The sequence below is a fragment of the Tenebrio molitor genome, chromosome 4, assembly GCF_963966145.1.
Source record: "Tenebrio molitor chromosome 4, icTenMoli1.1, whole genome shotgun sequence".
Taxonomy (NCBI): Eukaryota; Metazoa; Arthropoda; class Insecta; order Coleoptera; family Tenebrionidae; genus Tenebrio; species Tenebrio molitor.
The window spans coordinates 21,797,024-21,817,210 of NC_091049.1; the positions used below are offsets into that span (position 1 = coordinate 21,797,024).

Genomic DNA, 20,187 nt, shown 5'->3' on the forward strand with positions numbered 1-20,187 from the left:
TTCACAGACATCTGATACGTGGAAAAGCGTTTCTCATAAGTCTGATGGCACTTCCCCTTTTCATTATTCCTGATATTATCCCAAGCTTCACGCCAATTCCCCTGAATATTCGTGAGGAATGAAACTTAACAGGGGATCATAATTGGTATATCAAACTTTTTAAATCCTCTTTCATTTTCATAAATTTATTTATTTAGCATACTCACTCATCTAGTAGTTAAATTTCATTCAGTCAGTAATTAAACTTCCACCAAAACCAAGAAATAATTTATTAAATTCACTCATTTATTAAACATTTTAACATTAGTTGGGACCAAACACCACGAGACACGATTACTTGTTAAATAAAATTTAAATGAACTGTTTTCGGTCATTGCACTTAAATAACTCCTCCAACAGTACGGCCTCTCTGAAACAAAAATAAGAAATACAACACAAGGTAAGAAAATAAATAATCTTTTATCACAATTTTAGTTTCGTATTGTTTCGCTCAAATACAAAGAAAAATGACCAGAATTACATTCGTGCCATGACCAGAATAGCTAAGTCAAAAAGTTATAGTACTGAGGGTCCAATAAATCTCGATCGAGCGAGGCCGTTCAAGATCTAGCCGTGTTTTAGACTTGGAACCTGAAATTCTGCAAGGTGTTGAGCAAACTGCCAGCCAGCCTCAGCACATAAAACTGAATTTTTGCTCCTTATAATTAACTATTACTCTAATTTATTACAACTTTATTTTACCATCGTGTTACTCAGTTATGATCAAATGCAGTTGCATTTTTCTATACCTGCACATGGTTTTCTTCTTCTTTTTCTTCTGCAACAGATAAGAATATTTCCTTTAAGGACATTTCACTTATTATGTAATCTTCAATATTTGTATGATAACTCTTCTTTAGTTCTTCCAATACACCAAATGTCTCACTCAAAGGTTTCTCATCATTATTCTTCAATTGGAATTCTAGAGACTCCTAAAAAATAATTACGTATAAGCAAATTCGCTTTATTTACAACATAAAAGTTTCATTTACTGCATATTCTTGTCGAAGAACGGCATCTAACTTGGATTTTAAGGCATTTTTTATTGGATCTGTACCATCAATACCGTTCTTCAACCGAGTCTTCAACTTAATTATCAGATTATAACCATTTTGATACATGGTTTTTTTTAAGGCGACTATATGTCCCTGATTTTTTATTTCACCATTTTTCATAATTGCAACTCTGTAAATGCGAAATAATTTCATCATGATCAGTTAAGAGTATTTAAAAACAGCCACTTACTTGTCGCACAAACGTTCACATTCTTCCATACTTTGTGAACAAAGCAAAAATGATGTTTGCCGCTTATTCTTAAAATATGAAAATATGTTCCAAAAATTGCTGCGACTGGCTGGATCAACCCCACTGGTCGGTTCATCCAATAAAATAACACTCGGTGATCCCAAAAATGCTAAACAACAGTTAAGTTTTCTCTTGTTGCCGCCGCTGTATTCCAAGCACGGTTTGTCTGCGTACTTGTTTAAATCTAAAATATTTTTTCATAAAATTGTTACATGGTGCTCGTTTAAAATTATAATTTAATATAGTACAAAGTCTCTATGAAAGAACGCATATCAAGAGTCTTGTGAAATAATTTTATTGTGTCGAACTATGGTCAAGCCGTTAAACCCATCAAATCAGTTGTGAGTTCGACGTCTTAGTTGTTTTGCTTGTGATTTTCTTCAGTTTTTCTATATTCTAATTACTTTTCATCTCACAACAGTTTTTATGTAATTAAGTGACTCACAAAAACTCTGTTTTTCTATTTGGTACCACAATATGCTACTGAGCGGGAAACATATATACATATATTCGAATTCCAGAGGACACTTGATATACGTTCCTTTATACATACTTTGTAGAATATGATAAAAAACGGTAAGGAGTGGCTATGAAAAACAAAACTTTTGAAAATGTGTGGATTATTTTCAACGATAGTAACAGCTACGAGTATGATGGAAGAGATTTTGCTGAAACTCCAACACGTAAGATTGTGTATGATAAATTCAGTTATTATTTTCTTGGTTCCGATTTCAAAAGTAAGTTTCTGTTTCTACTTTATGTTCTCGCATGAAAATAATTTTTTATATAAAATTCACGTAAATGTCAAAATTGAAAGTTGACAGCTTATTAAGTTACGCCGCACGTTTGCAGAAATTTTATTTTTCATAAGAACTCCTACTCCTTTTTTTCGTTGGTCATACAAATGTTTTCTATACATTGTTTCTAGAAATATTTACCAAATATGATCAATAAATCTTTAGTGATTTCATCAGCATCTTCGCTAGAATACCCTTTTATGCGTGCGAAGACGTACAACAATTCTCTTCCTGTTAGATAATAATTCAAACAATCCTCTTGGGGACAATAACCGATTTTTTCCGAATACTTAAAAAAAGAATTCTTATTCTGCTCTCAAAGTCATATTTCACGTTTCTCTTACCTGGGCTTTCGAAATCGAGGTTGATTGCGAACCGTCGGATATGGTGATTTGCCCTTTATCAAAAAATAAATATTTCGTTAGCATCCGAAATATTGTCGATTTTCCTGCACCATTTACTCCTAAGAGCCCCAAGCATTTATTTTTCTCCAAGTGGAACTTTAAGTTTTTTACGATTTGTTTTCTTCCAAAAGATTTCGTTAAATTTTGGACGCGTAGTGTTATACTCGTAGGTTCTTCTGAAGTTGTTTGTTTATCCTCTTCAGCACTCGATGTAGAGTTTCCAGCATTTGATGTACGATCGCAACGGGACCTTATAGTTTCTATTCTGTACTTCAGATAATGTAACATTTTTTGGTACGGTTCTGAGTTTAAAAATAGCAACATTATAAAATATAGTGCAAAAGGTGATATCGTCATTTCCAAAAGATCCTCTCTTATTCCAAACTTTTCGTTAGAAAAATAATCTTTATAATTCTCACATTGCTCCGATGGTTCTCCTACAAAAACAACAAATACTGGCATGTATGTATTAACCGTGTCTACCTACTAATATCACAAATTATATCTTAATTTCACGTTTTACGTTGCTTGTTCCTGAAAAACCTTACTTGCTCTGGTCAGCGAGATCAGAACTGTTTTACAGAAAAGAAAAAGGAAAGAGCTGCATGGGGAATAATAACAGGGGTGAAATTAGAGATTGAAGAAAAGCCACAAGAAAAGGAAGAAGAAGAAGGATGCATGGAAAGAAACGTTCATATAGGCAGTGAGTGGTGGAAGATAATAACAATATATAGCAAAGTGATGACGATAACAACAAGACGGGCCGAGGAAACAATGAAGAAGGACAGGGAGGAGAGCGAGGAGAAAGAAATTGATAAGAGGAGAGGGGGAATAGAAAAAGAAAATCCAAAGACAAGGTGGAAAATGCAGAGGGGAAGAAACTGATGGAATGGATCGACGAAAATGGATGGGAAGCATTGACCGGGAACAAACAAGGGGACGAAGAAAGGGAATGGACCTACGTAGGTAGCAGGGGGGAAACAGTTATAGAATACACAATAGTGAACGAAGAAGGATGGGAAAGAGTGGAAAAATTCACAATAGGAGAGAGAGTAGAGACTGACCATCTCCCGCTGGAAATAATTATAGAAGGAACTAATCACGAAGAAATGGGAGGAGCAGAAGAAGCTGACAATAAAAGTGTGTGATGAACGAGGAGTGGAAGAGTACAGGAGGAGAATGGGAAGAGTATTTCAGGAAACTGCTGGGAGAAATGAAGAAGGAAAGGCAGGAACACAATTGAAGGAGAAGTATACGACGCCAGAGGAAACAGAAATCACAGTGGAAGAGGTGGAAAGACACATAAGGAAGCTGAAAAAGAGAAAGGCACCAGAGAGGGAAGGAGTGCAGAATGAAGCGTGGATATATGGGATCGAAAGAATTGTAGAGAGAATGGTAGACTAGAGATAGGGCGTAATCTGCCACATCTATAAAAAAAGAGCGGAAAACTACCAAGGAATAACTCTCCTGAACACGGGGTATAAGTTGTATGCGTCAGTCTTGAGCAAAAGGATGAAGAGAGAGATAGAGGAAAAGGGAATGTTGCCCGATAGCCAACCCGGATTCAGAAAGGGAAGGGGCCATTTGGCAAAAAGCGAACTGAAAAAGAAAGAGGGGAGGATGTGCGCACTACAGGCGCACTACAGGGCGGCCTTCGACAAGGTGGACAAAGAGAAAATACTTGAGTGTAGAGAGAGAGAGAGAGGAATAAGCGAATGACTGGTGCGGAAGATCGAGGAGATATACGTGAGAACAAGAAAGTGCAGGATGTGCCGCGAGGAAAGTGAGACGATCGAGCACATGTGAAGCGGATGCAACGAAATGAGAGAGAGGGACGAAAGGGGCGAGGAGAAATATTGAGCGCAGACGGAACGGAGATAAGATGGATGAAGAGGAGAGAAAGGATCGTGAAACAGAGGGGTGGGGAATAGAAAGAAAAATGTTATTTTTAGATGTGTTTAGTTTTTTGGAATTATAATTTTGTTTAGATAAAGCTGTATGCAGAAATCTGAAAGCCCGTAGGGTGAATAAAGCATTACAACTTTGACATTTTTTGTGCTCGATCGTAGTTTTATAAAAAAATATTGAACTACTCACCACAGCATGGATTTGGATCAGTTTCACAAATATACTTCCTCTTATTTGGATCCATATACTCCCAATTAACGTTTTCAACGTATTTTTGAGAAAACCTGATGCAGATATGACTCAGTCCAAACTGAGGTGATAACGGTAATAAACAATGTTTTAGGACATTTGCAAGTTTCACGTAGTAGTCATCATTAGACAGTTCCATCGTATTAATAATAATAGTTGGTATTAATCCAATAGACATTCCGTACATCAGGAAGGATGTGAATCCACCACTTTTTCTGTAGCTAAATATGTAAACAAGAGGCAACGAACCAATCGCGTAACACAAAAATATTGTGAAAAATGTCCCTGCAATAGTCGCAATTAATTTTCGTTGGCTTACAGTCATTCAGCTAAAGCGCCGAGTAGTAGTTATTTGGATCACTAGTCCAGAAAATGATATTTTGCGAGTGTGAGTGGTATTGCGTAGCCAAGGCGCCTAGCCGAGGCGGAACACGAGCACTCGCCAAACATTTTCTGGACGTGTAATCCACAAAATTTTTCATGCCGACAAATTTAAATCATTTTTAAAAAGTAAAAAATTATTATTAATTAATTCAACCAAAGTAACTTCTATGTCAAACTTTGTTGATATTTAATAATCAATGCTGCCAGCCCATTCTCTAGCGAATTTTTAACCAAGGTCACTTTTGTAAGTACTAGGCCGGAAATTTAACGTTCCCGTCGATAACGGCTGGCGGCATGAAATAGTTATTTTTGTTACAAGGACCTAAAACATTGTTTTTGCGGACGAATCGTTGCTGTTTCCGGACGAGGCGACAGCCGAGCAAAAACGTTTTAGGTACGTGTGACAAACAACATTTTTTGGTAATAGCTCTCCAAACCTTTCACATGACTTTTCATTACGAAATTTCTATTGCGATCGCGGTAAAGTTGTTCAAAAAAGTGCAACCGTAAATAAAAACTTGTAGCTTAGCCATAGCAACAAGTTTGTTTTGTTTATTTATTAATTCTGTCATTAAAAAAATACCAGAAAAGTTTTTAAAATGCTTCAAAATCCTGAAGATATTTCTAAAAAGGCAAATAAAATTGAACTGGGTTTACTTCCAGAAAAATTGCGTGCCAGGTATTATAAAGAATATGATACATTTAACCGCTGGAAAGAAAATAACGGGGTAGTGCTTGTAAACGAAGATGCGTTACTATATTATCTCCATGAAAAAGTAAATAATTTTTAAATACTTTGAGACTAAAACCTTCTTTTCTTGCTCATGTAATAATACAGGGTTATTTACGAGTAATAATGGGCCCGACAGAATTAAAAATCCAACCCACACTACATTTTCGAAAAAAGCTGGCTACTGAAATTAAAATGTCCGGCTTTTTTCAAAAATTTAGCTATTGTAGGTTGCATTTTTTATTCTGTGGGGCTCATTATCACTCGTGAATACCCCTGTATACATACTATTTTATTACAGCCACAAACACTAAAACCATCGACAGTCATGGTCATCGATTGTCATGGCAATTTTTCGGGAATAAATTCGGAAAAGACTCATTTTACGGATTCAAATGAATTCGTAAAATGGCAATTTTGGAGCGCGTGTACCAAAATAGTTATTTGTATAGCAAGGCTGCGAAATCCTACTTTGACGAACCGAGAGAAAAATTGTCGTCAAGGCCGTTTTGCGGCCGAGACAAGACAATCTCGAGGTCGTCAAAGGATTTCGTAGCCAAGGTGTACACAACATTTTGTGTGCAACCCGAAAATTTGTAATTATAAATTGAACAAGTAAAATTTCCTTCACTGTCAATAAAAATAAAGTCGGCTTACATGTCGCTATGGAAACGACATAAATAAAACAATTCATTTTGAGAAAAATTGGAAAAATGTCGCAAGAAAATTACAACGTTTTTGTTCCGTCTACTTCCCCGGAGTTAAAAAATATTTCAGATTGTGCAGTGTCCAATTTAATACCAGAAAAGTCCAAACGGCAGTACGATAAGTGTTACAATGACTTTAAAGAGCGGTGTAATAAAAATAATGTGAAAACGGTGTCGGAGAATGTTGTTTTGGCTTATTTAATGGAAAAATCAAAAACTGTGAAAAGTTCAACTTTATGGAGCACATATTCAATGTTGAAGCTCACGCTGAACATACGGGATGGCATTGGTGTTACGAAGTTGCTGAAATTGGTACCTTTTTTGAATAAAAGTCAGTTGGTTATCAGGCGAAAAAGTCTAAGGTATTGACACGAGACCAGATCAATTTGCTGTATAATATGCCCTTTTTTAGGTCATTTTAATCATGGGAATATTAGGAGTCATGCGAAGAGACGAACTAACCAAAATGTCTATCGATGACATCAATGATGAACATTTTGTATTAATAGTGGCCGTTCCTGACACAAAAACTGGCATAAAATGAACTTTTACTGTGACCAATCCAGAATTTGTAAGATTATACCGCAAATATGCAGCTCTTGTTCCATGTACTCATCCAGAGTTAAAAAAATATTATAAATTGTGCAGTGTCGCATTTGAAACCTGAAAAATCGAAACAGCAATATAAAAAATGTTACAGTGACTTTGAGACTGATGTAACAAGAAGAATGTGAAAACCGTGTCGGATAATGCTGCATTGGCTTATCTATTTACTGGAATTTATTTATTGTGGCACGTAAATGTTAAATTTCCTTTTAGGTTATTTTAATCGTGGAAATATCAGATGCCGTGCGAAGAGACAAATAAACCAAAATGTCTGTTGATGCCATTCAGGATTCAGGATATATTATTAGTTAGTTACTAGATATTTCTCTTTTTGAACGGTGAAAAATTAACCTAATTCATACGTGTCTGTTCTAGATCGATCTTTTTTACCGACTCGTCATTCATGCGGCGACCACTCTATTTGAAATTGGCGGGAACTTCAAACCGGATGAAAATTCTGTACTAATAGCGGCCGTTCCTGACACAAAAACTGGCATAAATCAAACTTTAACTGTACCCAATCCAGATTTTGTAAGATCACACCGCAAATATAGAGATAGATATGTTGTAATTGTGATAATAAATAAATATTGAAATGACTTTTACTTGTACGGCCGTGGTCAAGGCAACGGCTGCGAAATTCAATTTTGCGGCCTGCTCTAGGCACGCGAAGTGCTCATTTCGCGTACGGTTGCACACAAACATATTTACCAACAACTTTCGGCACATTAGTTGGATAACTGCAAATTCTAAATAAATTAACGTACAAATTTCGTCCCTCTTGAAAACCACGGATTCATAAGCTAACACGTCCATTAAACTTATCGATGCAAGCAGTAGTAAAATTATTACAATTGCGAAAGCATAATCATAGATTAAATTAGCCAACCAATAGACATATATTCTTACTCCCGCGAAAATCTGAATATGTATAAAATGGGTTGACGTCTCCAAATTCGGGAATGTAATGAAATTAGTCATGAACAAAAGCATACCTGAAAATTAACATAACATAACCCAGAAATAAACAGTAACGTGTATGTTTACTTAGAGGAATCAGAATAAACCAGGTGCTTGTAACAATTATCACAGACAACTCTGAATGTGAAAATTCTGTATAAAGTGGCTTTAGCGGGGTATTGCTAATAGTAATTGAAAAACTTTCGTTAAATAAAGCCTTTACGATCGCGTTCATTGCGAGGTTGATAGAAATCGGTACCCCATGAAGGGCATTTTGAGAATACATGGAATTAACTAAAATTGTACCACCGCTATCATTAAATTCTGCAGCAGCGATTAAATGTTGCTTATAAAAAGCTATATCATCCGTGCCCGCCCCTATTATCCCTGCAAAACAAAAGCTGAGCGTCCAGCGTGGACATTAAAAATCCTAAACCTACCTTGAGCCACATCCTCCTCAAGAACGGGGTTTCCCCCTTCGCGAAGTACAGCTTCACTGTAAAATTGTCTCATTTTAAGGACCGTCGAATCTGAAGATTCTTTTCCACCATAATACACTATTGGTTTGCCGTAAACGTGCAAACTTAGGTTTAATTGCGGATTTTTTTTCTTGTTGTGAACCTTACTTGCCATGCTTAACCAAATGGCCAACAAGAAAATGGAAATTGTAACAAATATCTGAAATCATATTCATCTATATTAACAGTGTTGTCCCTAATTATTTTTAACAATTTATTTGAATTTCTGGTATATTTGACACACTTTGACAGAGTTTAACCTGAATTACAAAATAAATAAAACCTGCAAAATGTTGCAAATTTTGGACTATGAAGTAGAACACGTGGTCAAGAAAATTATTTTAAAAATTTTAGTGGTAAAATACTGACCGCCGGAATGTACCAGTAAAATTTCCTTTTCATGAAATAAAATCGTTTTTTCATAAGCGACGTAAAAATATTACACCTCGGATGGGAACTTTGAGACTGCGAATTCATTTTCTTCAAGCCTAAAATAGTATATTAAGTATAATGAACTGTAATGACAATGTACCGAACGAAGACAATAGGTCAGTTCCCTATCCCCACCCCTTTTATGACAGAATCAGCTATTAGGATAAACAAACCGGCAAGGTTATGTTGTAAACCTGTGTTCTGAACAATACCGGCCTGATAACAGACGAGATTTCTGAACTTACAGTTATAAAATAGTCAGAACTAATTTTAAGACACAGCCAACAACTCCACAAAACGAAGGCATTACACATGAGAACAAGTGCACAACTCCATATCTCTGGTGTACACACACTAATTACAATTTTTTCGAATATACTTGCTTTTTATTCAGCGAAGCCCGATAGAAACATTAAAACTTTGGCACTTCCCTATTACAACTCACTACAAAACCGGTTTGTTTATCCTAATAGCTGAGAACTGTCATTAATGTGGTGGGGATATGGAAGTCAGCTATTGTTTAGAGGAGGAACGCAGCGACGACTCCAAATATTGTCTGAGATCGGTACATGTCATTAACGTTCGTGATGCTTATGAGATTTTTTGCGCGATTTAATATTTATTACAAATCATTCCTAACTAGAATGCAATGCGATACGACGCCCTTCACATCGTATTGCCACAAGGTCGATTTTTGTATCGCGTTTTTAAGGCAATCTGTAAACAGTTACCGCCATTGCAGTTTTTGTGTGCAAATATCGTCAGTCGTGTTGAAAAAGAAGCAGTAAAATGAGTGATCTTAGTGAGTGCGAAAACTGTAGAAGAAACTTGGAATGTGGGGTGCGTTCAGCCCTGATTTCTGAAAAATCCAGAGAACGTTAGGACTAGGAGTCACTCGTTTCCTCGAAGTTCAGCTACATTGAAGATTCTGTCGAAAACAAGATTCAATTTACAAGAAAAATTCCTCATGGTGTCACAACTAAAGAAATTCTGAAACGGACGACCTCAATGTGTAATCAAGAAGACAAGGAAAATGCGGGGTATGAAAATTTTGACAATGCCAATGTCGCGGCAAGTTTGCTAATGCTATTTCATTGAAGCGGCAAGGAAAGCCGACTACGAGAGCTTTATGAGTTTCCAGAAAGTGCCCTCACAACTTGTCTTCAACTTCTGTCTACATAAAAATTATTATAATAATCGATTAATTTTGAATAAACTTTACTTACCATTCTAGAACACCATAAATTACTTACCGTCGAGTTTATCATTAGGAACGAGTAAACAGAGCTTACCGTCTTGAAAACAGACGTGGTAAACAAGCAAATAGAGTACAATCGCGCAAAAAAATAAAACATTTCTATATTACCAATTCATTCATACAGTTTTCAGAATCTGGATTTATTAATTTAAAAATAAGTACGTCTACGCAACTAAAGGCCTTTCTGCACAATTAGGTATATTTGAATGTTTCATATTTTGTCAGGACTGTTAAGACTAAAAATTTCCGATAACACATACTGACGCGAAATTGCTAATACTATGAAACAGGCTTACCATTTTTGATCATCTCATCTACTGTCTCGTCCTTCTCATGGATTTTATCGTTAGCTCTAAAAATATATATACGATTATAAACATTTGTTTCTAAAGCACTTACTTATTTTACTTTAAAAACACGTCATTAAGAGTTGCTACGTTTAGACGTATCGAAACAATGTTCCATTGGTCCTTACTTTTTTCTAACAATTCAAACACGGCTCTGTACTTTGACTTCTCGCTCAGTGGCAATACATAAACAACGGTATCAATATTTTCTCGCAACACGTGTGCTTCCGGCACTTGTTTCACAATTTCTCTTAATATTTCGTCAACATACTTCTTAGAAGTAAGCATTAATGACAAGTGGTAGCCAGTATCTTAAAATAAATTCATGTATTTTGTTTATACAACAAAAAACCACAAAATCAATCACCATATTTAATTTTTAAGCGCATGGGAGTGTCGTAGCATAGCAAGGAACCGTCAGCCATAATAGCTATGCGATCTCCTAATATATCCGCTTCTTCCATAAAGTGGCTGCTTATTACAATTGTTTTGGTCTTTCTACCTTCTAAAAGCAAGTTCCAAATCTTTCTACGCAATTCAGGATCCATACCCGAAGTAGGTTCATCCAAAATTAGTACCTTAAAATAATTAGCTAAACCTCAAACAACTCGGATCAAAAACTTTTAAAAACATTAAAATAAGACGCTTTTACAAACTACATTACGAAACATATGTACCAATAAAATCTGTTGTATACGAGGGCAACACTGAAAATTTCTAGAATGTCATGTATCTAAAAACGAATGAAATTTGATTTTCTTTGACAGTTACTCTTTAATGTTTTGTAAGTTGATTGCCGTTTAGTTTGTGTGATTTGCTCAAATATTTTTTTTATTATCATAATTTAAAGATTTTGTGTTCACCCAAAAATGAATTTGACTAGAGAACATTTCCGGGCCATGATTTTTTACGATTTCAAATCGTCATTAATGCTTGTGAAGATCGGCTTAGAAATGCATTTTGCGAAAAAGCCCCATCTAAGGTAACAATCTATAATTGGTACAGCGAATTCAAAAGAGATCGGTTTTTTCTTAGAGATGAATTTCGTGAAGGGGGCCCAAGAACTGCAGTTACTGATGAGAATATTGCTGCTGTTAGAGCAATGCTTGAGGAAGTTCGACGGACATCTTATGAATTTATTCGGGCGACATTGGGTATGAGTCAAATCCAAAATATTTTACTTCAACAGTTAGACGTGAAAAAAATTTGTTATCGATGGATTCCACATAAAGTAACCCCGATGAAAAAGAACAACGCATTGAATGGTGCAGCAAAACTCTGAAAAAATTCAAAGCCACACTTCAAATTTGATTTCGAATACCTAGCACCTTGTGATTTCTTTTTCTTTCCAAAAATTAAAAATAAAATGCGTGGAATCACTTTTTCGTCATCAAGTAAAGCAGCGGAACATTATAAAAACCTGGTTTCTGAAGTATCTCAGGAAGAGTGGTATCATTGCTATACGGAGTGGTTTCATGGATTACAAAAATGTATTGATGTTAAAAGGGAACATTTTGACAAACATTAAAATCATTTAACATTTTTTTTAAATTAATGCTTGTTTGATTTTCTAAAAATTTTCAGTGTCGCCCCCGTATTCTTGCAAAGTAAACCACCAAAAACATTCGTTGAGGACACTCACTTTAGAGTCACCGATCAACGCCATTCCCAGACACAACTTCCGCTTCATTTCTCCCGATAAACTACAAGCCATACTATTTGCTTTTTCATTAAGATCTAGCTTTTGCAACATGTCTTTTACTTCACAATCAATGTTGTCTAATCCTTTTAACTGAAAAAATTGAAAATAAGTTCACAAATTTCCTAGTAAAAAGATTTCGTACCATTGCTAAAAACTTCAAATGTTCGCGAACTGTCAAATCCAGAAATAGCAAATTGTGTTGAGGACACAGTCCCGTGTTTTTCCTGACTTCCTCAGTTTCCTTTTTAATGTCTTTCCCATTTATTATGACATTACCTTCAGTGGCGTTAATCATTCCTTTACAATTGAAACATGATTATTTACACGTTTTACACAATATTTATTACGTACCTGTTAAAATTGACATTGTCGTCGTTTTCCCAGCTCCATTATGGCCTAGTAATACCGTTATTTCATTTTCATAAATGTTCATAGTCAAATTGTCGACAGCAACAGTAGTATTATATTTTTTACACAATTTATTAATTTGTATACAAATATTCTTCTCGTTTTCAGTTTCATCATCCATAATCAAATTTATTGATGTCGCATCTGACTCTCCATATATTTTATTGAACCACTGAAATACAAAGTTAACTGTTTCCACGTGGATTTAAATAAAAATGTAACTTACTCTCTCAACATTCGGTAAAAAGAAATTGTAAGGTTTCGCAATTCCGTATTCCCCTGGTTTGACGTTTTCGATGTACAAAGTAAGCAACATGAATATTATAGTATCAAAAGTTAATATTAGAAGTACGTATCCCATTGGTATATCATCTTCTCCACCACTTCTCGATTGAAACATATTGTTCCATTGGATACCACTTTCTAAGCGTTATCAAATAGTTATCACATTATAGAAATTAGAAGAAAAAAATTACCTCTCATCTCGTACACTGATACTGCGGAATACCCATATTGAAGAGCCATATTAGGGAATATTGCAAACATAATTTTATATTTCCATTGTAAGTTATCATATGAGGTTACTAATGCTTGTGGTATAAAGTAAGAAAAAATCCAAAATAACATTCCGACCACAGTTGCTGTTGAGGCTACAGTTAAAATATTATTGGCCTTTATAATGAATGAGACAATTAGACAATTACACAGAACAATCAGTTTGTTACAAAATTTTGAAAACAAATAAACTAATAGGTACTGTTTTAACTCATCTGTTGAAAGGGAGCTATTGAATATTTTAGATTTTTTTTTTTGGGAATGCTTGTACTTACGTTTATTCATAATGGTGGCTATCAAAAAACAGAACGTTATGGCTGCCATACAGTAGAAGAAGAGAAACAAAAATAAGATGACCCCATTAGAAAATTCGATTGGTGGATAAGCGGCACCCCAAAAAGATACCTTCATCAAAATTATTATCACCACAATTGAGAATAAATTCGTTAGCAGAGCATGGATTGACCATCCCACCCATAACATCCACGATTTCATTCCAACCATTTTTAAAAATTCCTTAAATGACAACATAATTAAGGATCAATCCATAAACTAATAATAACCTTTGTTCCCGAACATTTATCTTCTCCTACACATTGAAGTACAGCGGGAAATAAAAATATGAAACTAACGATGGTGCTTAATGGTAGAAAATATATGAATAATTGGTTCAATCCTGAGTCCAACGTATGTGGTGGATCTGGAAATTGTTGAATGGAAAAAATCATATTTTTGTATTTGTTGTCGTTCTCTGATAGATGTATTTCTATAAATGCCTGATCTATGGCAATCTGAAGTGCGGCAAAACCCTTAACAATGTACGTAGACGCTTCTAGAATAAAGATATTTTAATTTATGTAAGACTAACATAAAAAAGACATACTAGCATCATCTTCATTGATCGTGGGCATAAAAAGTTTGTCTGTATTCCATGTGAAGTATTTATCGTACATTCCGATTTCATAATTCAGTTTTGTCGAATCATTTCCGATAAAATTAACTACAGCAATGGTAGCGGTATTATTTTTTCCAAATTCTTTCAAGAGATCCTCCTTTGAAATAAACTCTTTGGTTGCTGTTGGTAAAATTTTTAGTTAGTTAAAACCATAAAGTATTCAATAAAAATACCTTCGCCTGGTATTTGAAACTTCTCTTGAACTGTTTTTATTATGCCCTCGGTGAAGTCGGTGAATGGAGAGTACCACAAACTTATTTCCCCAACCCCCAAACGAGCATAAATCTCGTCGATTTCACTTTTTTTGTGATAAGTAGGGTCTTTCATTTCTATTTTATTCAGTCCACTTGTTCGAGATCTGCCGTAAGCAATTAATGTAAACAATAAAATCGGTATTAAAATTTCTGTCATCGTTAACAGCCAGTGTCTTTTCCGGATAAGTAAATTTTTCCATAATATTAACTTCAACTTTCGCCACATCATGAATCACCTAAAATTAATAAATTCAGAGAACTCGCGCATTTGACGTTCTTTTAACAAGATATGTAAAGTCCATTCAAAAATCAAAAAACCACCAACGTCGCATTTTCCTCGATAATTACTATCGGCAACGCTGTCTGGTGTAAAATTTGGTGAGAATTGTATTTTTGAGGTTAAGTGTTTATTAAGTGTCTTGTTTTTCTGGGCATGTTTAAGTAAAAATAATAACAATTAATACATAATGCTGAGCAATAATTAATCAATTTGAACGAAATTCAAAGCGATTGAATTTTATTTTAAATCAAATAAATGTCATAATTTACATTTACCAACATAGTATGAAAAAATAACTACCCAGGGTTTTTTAAATTTTACCAACCTAAAGCAACAGGTGGTGGTTTTTTGATTTTTGAATGGAGTTTAGTATGTTTTAAGTATTATTCTACACACCAAAAAAAAAAAATTGATTAATTATTATCAAAAATCTAATTTTATATAAGCCAAATGTAAGCTATAAAAGTTTTAGAATTCATGCAAATAAATAAATTACTCATACTTGTCATAACAAAGTATTGTATACTATGTCTAATTACATTAACTGTTACAGTAGGCTTTCAAAATTTTCAAAATTTGAACTTGCGGTCTTTCATTCGTCATTGTTCACGTGAATAGTAACGTTGTTATTATAGCAATGGGACCTTCAGCCATAATGACTACTTTTTTTGAGTGTCGATAACTGGTATGCTGGAAGGTATAGGTAAAAAAAATGAAGTCGGGCAGATACCAAGGAGACTAATGCAATGCATGTACTATCGGCGCCATCGAAATGTGAACGCCAAATTTTCCTAGTGTGTGTTGAAGCATCAATCATAGGCGTGCGTTAATGTGACAGATTTGTGACAATTTTCACAAACATAATTAGTCAACAGATTTAATTTATTTTTTAACAATATACCTGCCACGACACTTGACCGATATGGGAAAAGCGAGGGCTGTTGCCAAACTCGACGAAAATTGTAAAAATTGTAATAGAAAGTTATAGGTAATAGAAATCTTTTCTTAACTTCCATACATATAGTACGCCAGTGAACAAAGTTTTATTTAATGTAGAACAAAACTGAAGACGTTTCTATGGCACCACAAATTCGTTCACATTTCGTTGGCGCCGATAGTACGAATAATATCTGTTGTAAATTCCATAACAAAGAAGTTTGACAGTGACACCACGAAAAATTAAGGCTGCATTTTTTTTATAATTTCAAGAGATTCTTGTTAAAATTACTTTGTTTTGTTTTTTGGGATTCACTATGAATTTGGTTAGAGTTAAATCTAGTTCTACGAATCGAACTTCGATTTTTATATTCTGACTCAATGTATGCACCTATATCAATTACGTGTTCATCATTGGTACATTTCGTACTTTATTATCCCAAATAGTTGAGTTTAATCAAAAAGATCAACGTTATCAATTTGTAATAAATTTTGTCAATATTCTGAGAGTTTAAAAGTAGCTACAGTTCTTCCCACGAAAGAATTTCGTTAAGTCATTGCCTATATTTGGGTTAGTCGACATGGATTTTCAAAAATTTCTTCTTCTAACATTAGGTGATATTAGCGTGGCGCTAGACGTAGCTTAGCAATAAATTTGTGAAGTAACTAACGGAATATTCTTGTGAAATAAATTTACGACGTAATCAGTAGATTAGAAATACTTAAAAGACAAGATATCATTTCAGTTACCTTATCTAGCATCAACGTTTTATTATAAAGTTTCCCTTAATATCTTTAAATCCTGTAACCAGTTGTAAATATCTTTAACGGATTTCCTTGACTGGAAAAAAAAGAGAAAGTAAATACAGTAATAAAAAATGTTGTTATCAGAATTACCACACATTATACAGACATTCTAGTCGGCTTGATGGGAAATTCAAAAAATCATCCGATACTTAATCGTTCAGAACCAGCTACAACATGTTCTTACGTTACACAAAGCAAGTTGATAAATTAGTGGAAAATCTAAACAACAACAGCAAAACTACCCATTCCACCCAAACGTGCTGTTCATTAATTATGTTGTTAAGAATCTTTGACTGGGGGGTAATTTTTAGCACAGATAAGCCGCAAGACAGTAAGACTTGGCAACTGGAACCGAACGTTGCTGTTCGAGATGCACGTGAGGGAGGGCCAGGATAATAATTTATGGCTCCGGAAGTGGTACAAGTCGAAAAACGTAGCCATAAATAAATCGAACAAACACCCTACTTAAAAATAGTATATTATGATACAAGTTTATAAGAAAGCCTTTAAAGTACGCGCGACGAGTTTAAGAGCACGACGCGTAGCGGAGTATCATAGGCTATTTTTTATTATACCTGCACTACAATCTGAAAATTATAACAAAAAAAGTAAATTGAAATACCGAGCGATCATTTAAAAAATAAATCGAGTTTGCTTTGGAGCCTATGCTATAGCATGGGTTGCCATAGGTAACACGCCGACTCGATTTATTTTTTAATTGATCGCATCGTACCTTTTCCCAAGTAATCTGTGTCATTAATCGTTGATATAGAAATGGTCAATTGTTGTTGTTTCGTTGCTATCATAAATTGTGTATAAATGTCTATTTATCATTGTTCAAAATGTAGGTGAATTTGTTGTTATCTTAGTTATTTTAGTGTCAAAAACAAGGATTATAATTCAGGTGTAATAAAAAAATTATTGCAATATTGTGCCTGTCATTCACTAGACGATCTGAGTAATACCCCAGGTAATTTTTTTGTGCGAGACCGCCTAGTGATTGACAGGCACAATATCATTTAATCACCATTTAAGTAGAGTCTTTGTTCGGTTTATTTATGGCTTAAGTCAAAATTCCTTACTATACCTACTTGGGAAACGAATGCCCAGTGAAACTGTGGGAAGTATTGGGGAGAGACCCACTGTAAACGAAGCCGTCGGAGGATTTTTGGTCTTTCTTGCAAGTCGGGTTTCTCATTCTATCTGCACATCTCAAGTATCAAGCTACGTTTTGCAACTTGTACATTGAATAGAGATACAGTTACCGAGTGTAGGTATAGGTAACTGGGCGATAGCAAATTTGGGCAACATGGACTATGAAATCGCTGCCATCAATCCCTAAAACCTCTGGCAGATACCGTGGTATATACCTGAGCACTGCACTAGGTTCGGGTGGGACACCTTTGGCTCACGACACACCGACTACGTCTTTCGGGTTGGTCGGTGGACATGCAACGCAACACCAGAATGTAGCACTCTGAAGACGACGCCCGTGATTTGAGCTCCGCGTTATGATGGATTTAGGGGGGTAAGAAACCTCCTGGTGAGTGATTGTCTTACCCTTGATTCGTGAGTTCGTGACAGATGTGTCACATGTTATCATTTACATATTTGTACCGCCCCAACTGAGAAAACCCTGATACCCGTCTCCGGACCTGTGCTGTCCTGGTTCTGACACAATGAGACGGAGCTGACCCTATTGTAAATTCGTACAACTGTAGCTGAAGTTGTTTAATTTGACGTATACTAGGTGGATAAGGTCCTTGAGTAAAAACGCAAATGCAAAACTTTTTATTTGGTTTCAACAATTTTTGAATTTGTCACTAAACTGTATTTTACGCGTTCCATAATTTGAAATGTAAAAGAAATCGACAAACAAAAGCTGTTATCATTATTCAGCTTTATTGAGGAAATCTAAAGACAGAACGAAAATAATAATGACTATTCAATTCACCTGTCATTTTTCAAATATTAACCAATAAAATAGCAGATATTTACTTTCGTAGCTTAGCAACAGCAAATTCCAGCGAATATTTCACTAGTGAAAATATTAATGCGTATTCCACTAATCGTTGAATATTTTAAATTTTGTTCATTAAATAGTCCCTCGAACACTACTCTTAATCAAAGTTAAGTAGACTATTTTTGTGGTGCCTTCACGAATGTCACCCACGCTTTAATTTGAATATCACGGAGTGCGCAGCACGAGTGGTATTCTCAAGCGTTGCGACATGACATAACTTTGTCTACTCGTGGTATTAAATGTGAAAATTCTTCTACCAGTCAATTTAAAAAAATATTTGTCTTTAAATAAATTCAATTTCACTTACCTCAGTGAACATAATATGCTTCAACAGAACAACTATCTGATGATGATAATAATGAAAATATTATTCGCCCTAAAAAAAGTTATATTAAATTTATATGTATTTATATTAAATAAATACCATAAGACCACATTTAATGTTTTACAGTCACTAATTATTATTTATATCGGATATAATAATCTAGAGCAACAAAGTCAACGCAGGAGAGAAATGACAACCGTTCTGGATTCAGCGTTGATTCACTTTAAAACAAAAAAAAAACAAGGTATTCATGTCTCGGAGAAAATATAATCTTATCAGAACAATAATTATTATTGAAGATATACTTTATAGGAGGGAATTAATAGAAAATAATTTCAGTTCTCCCTCTACAGAAGTTACAAGAATATTTTTATAACTCTATAAGTTTAAGATCAAGAGGTACGTTTGTCATTCCATTCAATAGAACATCCTATGGAGGGAAATCGCCAGTGTTCAGGTTTTCAAAAGGAGGAAACTCCAGGACTTTGGAAAATCTGATGCTTCCACAATCTTAGTTCAAAGTGCTAGCGAGAAATATGTACCTTAAAGACTTTAAGTAAGTGTAAATTAGGAGTTTGTAGTTTAAGCATTTAGAATTTAAGCGGAAAGTGGGTACGGCTACCATATTAATTTTTTTATATCTAATAGGTTTAAGCTGTAGTATCTTCTTTTTTTACATATTCGCGGAAAATAATATTCCCGTCCAACACATGTTCACTGACCACTTCAGGGCCATGACGTTATTTGGCAAACTAAAATACGTAGCTAATCGAGAGGATCTTGCAAAAATGTAACGGAAGACCTAAATTTATAGGAAACTCATTTCAAAAAGTGAAACTTCTTTGACATGATTAGAGTTCCTGAGATGAGCATATGTGAGCTGGTAATCATTAATAAAGTACTAAAATACAAGAAAGCTACCCGGTTCATTTAGATTTAGAAACCAACAATGAAGTTGGTTTCTTTGCAAACGACGAAACAATAGTTATTTACGAAATGAGTGTGAGAAGAAATTTTTCGCGCGTGAGCGCATTATTTGAGGCACGAGCGACGGAGAAGCGAGTGCTTCATTTGAGCGAATGTGCCCTGCATCGAAGTTTGTACAATATTTTTTGAAACGAACATTATGTCTGATATGTCATGTACCCTTTATGAATAGATGGCGCTTGCCAAAGTGTCAATCGAATTAATAGCGATTTATTTTCACTCTTTCGAAATTTTCAAGATCCAAATTGGAGAAATGGTGTTTTGTAAACCAAATCTTATTATTATCAAGTCAAATTATTTTAAAATGCTCA

The 20,187-nt window shown here is 34.8% G+C and overlaps 1 protein-coding gene and 1 long non-coding RNA gene across 2 annotated transcripts; one reads left to right on the forward strand and one right to left on the reverse strand.

The window, feature by feature from the left end:
* Positions 1–255: 255 nt before the first annotated feature.
* Positions 256–19,126, reverse strand: LOC138129982 (ATP-binding cassette sub-family A member 17-like). Its single transcript, XM_069046336.1, has 27 exons — positions 18,989–19,126; positions 18,872–18,940; positions 16,632–16,708; positions 16,485–16,575; positions 14,438–14,754; positions 14,193–14,384; positions 13,873–14,141; positions 13,585–13,825; positions 13,231–13,404; positions 12,981–13,177; positions 12,698–12,926; positions 12,489–12,643; positions 12,287–12,436; positions 11,012–11,222; positions 10,706–10,955; positions 10,594–10,649; positions 8,977–9,095; positions 8,530–8,767; positions 8,177–8,476; positions 7,897–8,124; positions 4,643–4,987; positions 2,486–2,982; positions 2,283–2,430; positions 1,285–1,528; positions 1,032–1,224; positions 789–971; positions 256–409 (listed from the first exon to the last, which is right to left on the reverse strand). Exons 5-27 carry the CDS (start codon positions 14,745–14,747, stop codon positions 380–382), a joined length of 4,959 nt encoding a protein of 1,652 aa, XP_068902437.1. The 5' UTR covers positions 14,748–14,754; positions 16,485–16,575; positions 16,632–16,708; positions 18,872–18,940; positions 18,989–19,126; the 3' UTR covers positions 256–379.
* Positions 5,813–7,728, forward strand: LOC138129991 (uncharacterized). Its single transcript, XR_011159452.1, has 2 exons — positions 5,813–6,885; positions 6,936–7,728. It is a non-coding gene; the product is annotated as an uncharacterized lncRNA (long non-coding RNA).
* Positions 19,127–20,187: the final 1,061 nt, after the last annotated feature.